The sequence below is a fragment of the Arachis stenosperma genome, chromosome 9 (assembly GCF_014773155.1).
Source record: "Arachis stenosperma cultivar V10309 chromosome 9, arast.V10309.gnm1.PFL2, whole genome shotgun sequence".
NCBI lineage: Eukaryota > Viridiplantae > Streptophyta > Magnoliopsida > Fabales > Fabaceae > Arachis > Arachis stenosperma.
In genome coordinates, this window is record NC_080385.1 from 52,551,151 (window position 1) to 52,558,605 (window position 7,455).

The window sequence follows — 7,455 nt, forward strand, 5'->3', positions numbered from 1 at the left end:
ATAAATATTGGTTTCTAGCAACAGTGTCTATAAGCTCTTGAGCCTCTTCAATTGTCTTCCTCATGTGTATAGATCCACCAGCTGAGTGGTCTAAAGACATCTGAGCTTTTTCTGTAAGCCCATAGTAGAAGATGTCTAACTGTACCCACTCTGAAAACATTTCAGAGGGGCATTTTCTTAACATACCTCTATACCTCTCCCAGGCATTATAAAGGGATTCATTATCCTCTTGTTTAAAGCCTTGGATGTCCAGCCTTAGCTGTGTCATCCTCTTTGGAGGGTAAAAATGATTCAGGAATTTGTCTGATAACTGTTTCCATGTCTTTATGCTTGCTGTAGGTTGGTTATTCAACCACCTTTTAGCTTGATCTTTTACAGCAAATGGAAACAGTAATAGTCTGTAGACATCCTGATCCACCTCTTTATCATGTACCGTGTCAGCAATTTGTAAGAACTGTGCCAGAAATTCAGTAGGTTCTTCCTGTGGAAGACCGGAATACTGGCAATTTTGCTGCACTATGATAATGAGTTGAGGATTTAGCTCAAAGCTGCTTGCTTTGATGGGAGGTGTACAGATGCTACTCCCATATGCAGCTGTAATGGGGTTGGCATATGACCCCAGAGTCCTTTTGGACTGATCAATCCCACTTAGGCCCATAATGGATAAAGGGAAATGATATGGATTGCAAATAGATAAATTTTGTTTTTTTTTTTTGAATTATCCGAAAAAGATAAAATAAAATAAAATAAAATAAAAGAAAAATAAAATAAAAATTTGAAAATTAAAAGAAAATAAGATCAAAGCGAATTGAAAACTGAATCAATTAGTTAATTGAAAAGCTTTTGAGATTAGCAATTAGAAAGATATGATTGAGAAAAATTTTATGAAAAAGATTTGATTTTTGAAATGAAGAAAGAGAAAAACACAAAATGACACCAAACTTAGAATTTTTACGGATCAAAAGGGACTAAAGACATGCAAATTCGAAAATTAGAAGAAAAACAAAAGCATGTAATTGACACCAAACTTAAAATATGAAACTAGACTCAACTAAAAGACTCTAAACCAACAAAAATAAAACAGTCCTAATCTAAGCAACAAGATAAGCCGTCAGTTGTCCAAACTCGAACAATCCCCGGCAACGGCGCCAAAAACTTGGTGCACGAAATTGCAATCACACTTTTGCAACCCCGCACAACTAACCAGCAAGTGCACTGGGTCGTCCAAGTAATACCTTACGTGAGTAAGGGTCGATTCCACGGAGATTGTCGGCTTGAAGCAAGCTATGGTTATCTTGTAAATCTTAGTCAGGATATCAGAAATTATCAGGGTTGATTGTGAAAAGCAAAAGAACATGAAATAAGTACTTGTTATGCAGTAATGGAGAATAGGTTGAGGTTTTGGAGATGCTCCATCTTCTGAATCTCTGCTTTCCTACTGTCTTCTTCATCAAACACGCAAAGCTCCTTCCATGGCAAGCTGTATGTAGGGTTTCACCGTTGCCAATGGCTACCTCCCATCCTCTCAGTGGAAATGTTCAACGCACCCTGTCACGGCACGGCTATCCATCTGTCGGTTCTCAATCAGGCCGGAATAGAATCCAGTGATTCTTTTGCGTCTGTCACTAACGCCCCGCCTTCAGGAGTTTGAAGCTCGTCACAGTCATTCAATCATTGAATCCTACTCAGAATACCACAGACAAGGTTTAGACCTTCCGGATTCTCTTGAATGCCGCCATCAGTTCTAGCTTATACCACGAAGATTCTGATTAAAGAATCCAAGAGATATCTACTTAATCTAAGGTAGAATGGAGGTGGTTGTCAAGCACACGTTCATAGTTGAGAATGATGATGAGTGTCACGGATCATCACATTCATCCGGTTTAAGAACAAGTAATATCTTAGAATGGAAGCAAGCATGATTGAATGAAAAACAGTAGTAATTGCATTAATCCATCAAGACACAGCAGAGCTCCTCACCCCCAACCATGGGGTTTAGAGACTCATGCCGTGGAAGGTACACAAAGAAACGTGTAAAGTGTCATGAGGTCCAGATACAATGTCAAAAGATCCTATTAATAGTGAACTAGTAACCTAGGGTATACAGAAATGAGTAAATGACGTAAAAATCCACTTCTGGGTCCACTTAGTGTGTGCTTGGGCTGAGCATTGAAGCTTTTATGTGTAGAGACCTTTTCTGGAGTTAAACGCCAGTTTTCATGCCAGTTTGGGCGTTTAACTCCAATTTTTATGCCAGTTCCAGCGTTAAACGCTGGAAATTCTGAGGCTGATTTGCAACGCCGGTTTGGGCCATCAAATCTCGGGCAAAGTATGGACTATTATATATTGCTGGAAAGCCCAGGATGTCTAATTTCCAATGCCGTTGAGAGCGCGCCAATTGGGCTTCTGTAGCTCCAGAAAAACCACTTTGAGTGCAGGGAGGTCAGAATCCAACAGCATCTGCAGTCCTTTTCAGCCTCTAAATCAGATTTTTGCTCAGATCCCTCAATTTCAGCCAGAAAATACCTGAAATCACAGAAAAATACATAAACTCATAGTAAAGTCCAGAAAAGTGAATTTTAACTAAAAACTAATAAAAATATACTAAAAACTAACTAAATTATACTAAAAACATACTAAAAACAATGCCAAAAAGCGTATTAATTATCCGCTCATCAGGCGCCGTACACGGTTTTGGGAAGATATCTGGTTGCTTTGTGGGCCTCTAAAAGAGTGGTTTCCTAGGCTTTTCTCTGTTTCAAACCAATGTGGATCTGTTATAGGGGATTGTGGGTTTTGGGATGGGGTTAGAATGGATTTGGAACTTCCAATGGATGAGAGAACTCTTTCAATGGGAGTTGGGACTACTGGGTCAATTACATGAGACATTAAGACTTGTGCAACTAGTAGTCAGCAGAGAGGATAAGGTAGTATGGAAATATGATAGCTCAAGGAGTTTATACAACTAACTCATTTGTTCAGGTTTTGAAGGAGGCGATACTCCCGGAGGAGGTGACAAGCTACAGCTTTACAAAGACCATCTGGAAAGGGCTAGTTCCACCTAGAGTAGAACTCTTTGCTTGGTTTGTCCTGCTACGTAGAGTGAATACAAAAGAATGGTTATGTCATTTGGGGATCATTAACCAAGACGATAACATCTGTGTTCTATGTTATAAGTATGCGGAGCACGTGCACCACTTGTTTCTATGTTGTGAATTTACTTGGCAGGTGTGGAGTGCTTGGCTGGCGATGATTGGACAACAATGGTCTATTTCAGGGTCAATAAGAGAGCATTTTCTGAGTTGGACAGAGGGGCCTAGGAGGAGGGAGGATAGAGAGCAACGACTGAGGTGCTTCTGTGCGATTGTTTGGAACATCTGACTGGAGAGGAATAGAAGGATATTTCAAAACAGAAGCAAAGATGTTGAAGATATCACTCACATGACTGTGTTGAGCCACAACGAGTGGAGTAGTGTAGACCCTTTTAGTTGTTGATGGCAATGCCGGAGATGACAAGGGTGCTTCTTTTTTGTTACTATGTTTTAATTTGGTTGTTAGTTCTGTTTGACTGCTCCACTGTATTGTGTTGAGCTCTTTCTTTTCAAAAAAAATATAAAAATATTATTTATTTATTATCTTAAAATATTTTTTAATAAAAAAGATCTTTGTGAAAATAATGTAAATTGTAATTTACAAAAATTAATCTTTTTATTTTTATTATTAAAAAATTTATTTTTTTATTTAAAATTTTTAAACAACTTAATTGCAAAATCCAAACAAGCTCAAATTTCATCTAGGTACTTTGATTTATGAATGTATGAAGAAAATTAAGACGACTTAACAAATAACAATAGATTAGTGGGAATAATTAGCAGCATGTTTTATCAATATGATTTTCCAGTAAGGCTTCCAGGACAAAGGCTGCTTAGCAACAGAGCAGTGAGGTGCTTAACAAATGTGAAGTCATTTTTGCCATGGCCTCTGGCCTTGAAGAAGTCACAGTCCTTTCCACAAGATTCTTGCGGAGTCCGCGTGTTCAAGGAGCCTTAAGGTCACATCTCTTTTCTCCATTAAATTTGTATCAAGCTTCAATTTATGAATTCAAATCCATGGTTCATTTGCTAACGTTGTTGTTATTGTAGGTATGAATCACCTTATTGGAGATCCTTAGCTGCAATTCGTATTCAAGTTGCATGGAGATACAGGAAGAAGCGTCTAAGTCGTGCTGATTCTGCAGTTTAAAATTTAAAATTAAAATAGAGTGCGAGTATCATTACCATATACTAATGTGTAATTGTGTAAATTATAAAGGACAAAATTGTAGTCTGAAAATTTTCAATATGGAAGACAACTGTTGTAACTTGTAAATGAATAGCTGACGTGGACGTTATGCATTTTCGCAAAACGCAGGTTGCGTTTTGCAGGTACGGCCGCTTTTTGGGTTTCTCGCAGGTTGCGTTTTGTAGGGGCGGTGGCTTTTAGGGTTTTGATAGAAATTTTATGTTATATAATGCACTAGCTGGGAGAAGTACTTCATAGATCTAGATCTGTAATTGAGAGAGATAGAGAGAAAGAACGAAAGAAGCACCGGCGAAGACGATGAGGTATTTCTTCGGTGCCCACTGAGTATATATCATCAGGGTTGGTTCAAACAGCACTGTCTTCTTTATTTATTTATTTTGTTGTTTTTATTTTTGTCTGTATTTATTATTTTTTATCGGTCTTTAATTATTTATTTATTTAATTTTTTGGTCGGACTTATTTTGTTCGAGTCTTCTATGTTCTTTATTTTTGAGATCGTCAATCTGATATTTGATGGTGAGACTTTGTAATGGTAGAAATTTTTTTTCAAAAAAATAAATAAATTTATTTATTCCTAAACTAAATTAATCCAACTTTGTTTATAAATAAACTTCTTTTTATTATTTTGTCGTCGTAGATTAGGGTATTATCCACCGATTTTAGTGCAAAATCGCGAGAGCTGGGACCGAATTGTATGAAAATCGGAAAAATATCACTAGATCTAGGAGAAAACACACAGATCCGAAGAGTGGAACTGGATTTTCCCCTCAGCTAGCCTGTTGCTGACCCCATCTTTGGCTGAGTTGAGATGACAACTCCAAGGTGATTTTTTTTATTTAATTTGTATCTTTATTTTAAATTAATAAAAATTTTAGTTTTTTTATTTTTAAATACAAAGATTTTTTTATGACTCGATTATTGAGTTTACTCACTAACATATAAATTTAAATTTTAATGAGGTCAATAACATTTAATATTAAATTTTAGTGAAGTCACAACCTTTTGAATTTTATTATTTTAATTTATTAATTTAATTTTTGAATAAATACTGATATGGTCATCATTATCTTATAATATGGTCGTCATTATTGCACGTTATAACTCGGCCCTATAGCCGTTACCAACATATGATATAGCTCGTCATTTTCCGTTACTATTCGGAACTTATGAGCCATAGCTCGGCGACATTAATATTTCTATCGTAACCGACGTTCCAAACGGTAAAATAAGGTCGGTTACGATATCAATTACTCGAACATTATGGCCGAGAATGTAACAGATGAGGAACTCGTCATATAAAAGGGAAGTAGAACATCTCTAGATTCCTAAGTTTTTTCCAAAAAGAAAGCTAGAATTTACACTGACTTAAGCTTCGGAGTGCCTTTGCAGGTACATTCCACCCTCCTTGTATTGCTCGTGCTCTCACACAAACAACGAACACAAGAAGCTCGAATTTCAAGAGACGAACGTTCAACCTTGTAGCACATAGCTCGGCCGATTTCGAGGAATTGAAGCCGATCTATTTTCCAGGCAAGATCAATTGGCGCCCACCGTGGGGCCCAGAAAACCATATTTTTTCTTTTGGTCCCTTCACCTCCATCTGCATCCATGGCTGACGTGCCGCCTCCTTCACTGTCTGAACTCATGCGAATGGTAGCTGAGCTACAACAAGCCAATCAACAAATGGCCGACAAGAACCAAATAATGGCCGCCCAAATCACTGAACTAAATCATGCTCGGATCGAGCACAACGATACTCATCGCCAGCAGGCAGAAGACGAGGAACATCAGTCCCAACCCTTTCATGTCTCGGAGACTGCTCGAGCCGAAGAGCCCCACCCCGAAGATGGAAAGGAAGAAGCCGACGACCTTGTAGGTCCCTTCACAGAAGAAGTGATGAACTTCGAATTGCCGAAGAGGTTCACTCTGCCACTGACCCTAACACCTTATGATGGACTCAGAGACCCGAGGAAGTTTCTCAAGAAGTTCCGATAAATAATGATCATCAATGGTGCATCAGATACAGTTTTATGTCGTTATTTTCTGAATTATTTAGACGGTCATGCACTTGATTGGTTGTGTGCTTTGCCTGCAGGTTCCATTTCGCATTTTCAGCAGTTGGCGAAGTTATTTGAGGAGCATTTCGCCGGGTCCGCAATTTACTTGCACAATTCTGATTACTTGAATACTATCAAGCAGGGACCAAACGAAAGCTTAAAGGACTACATGACCCGCTTTACCAAGGTCGCAATCAGTATACCAGACCTCCACCCCGAAGTCCATCTACACGCAATGAAAAGCGGCCTTCGACCCAGAAAGATCCAGGAGACAATCGCAGTAGCCAAGCTAAAGACTCTAGCAGAATTTCGCGAGAAGACAAAGGGACAAATTGATATCGAGGAGCTCAGACAAGCTCGGAAGTCTGACAAGTCATATTTCCGCGAAGGCGATAAGAGCTCAAGCATTAAGAAAAGTTTTAAACTAACACCTCGATTTGATTCTTATACGCAGTTTAACACTAAGAGAGAAGACATAATCAAAGAGATCTTGAATTCAAAACTGATCAAGCCACCAAAAAAAGTCGGTACCTACCAAGATGCAAAGAACGTGGACAAGTCAAAGTACTGCGCTTTCCACCAGAAACACGGCCACAATACCGATGACTGCGTGGTCGCCAAAGACCTTTTAGAATGACTAGCAAGACAAGGACACCTCGACAAATACATTGGAGGTCACATCCAAAAGCGCGGCCCTAGCTCCACAACAACCGAGCTCTCTGAACAACAAAACCGAGGAAAAGAGAAGGCATCTTCAAGCTAATACGAAAGACCACGAGGTATAAACAATTGCATTTCAGGAGGATACGCTAGTGGAGGATACTCGAATTCGGCAAGGAAAAGATCGTTCCGGGCAATATGCTCGGTAAACGGACCACAGCAAGACGCAGCAATAACTAATCAACAACCAGAAGTTACTTTCACACACGCCGACTTCAACTCCAGTTATACAAAATTTGGACGACCCTGTCGTAGTCACCCTTCAGCTAGGGGATCTGCTGGTAAAAAAAGTACTCTTGGATCCCGGGAGCAGTGCCGATGTTCTGTTCTATTCCACATTCCAAAAAATGAAGCTCAGCGACAACATGCTACAATC

At 39.0% G+C, this 7,455-nt stretch overlaps 1 protein-coding gene across 1 annotated transcript; it reads left to right on the forward strand.

Annotated features, from left to right (window-relative positions):
* The first annotated feature begins 6,300 nt into the window (after positions 1-6,300).
* LOC130949515 (uncharacterized) lies at positions 6,301-6,996 on the forward strand. Its single transcript, XM_057878209.1, has one exon. It carries the CDS (start codon positions 6,301-6,303, stop codon positions 6,994-6,996), a length of 696 nt encoding a protein of 231 aa, XP_057734192.1.
* Positions 6,997-7,455: the final 459 nt, after the last annotated feature.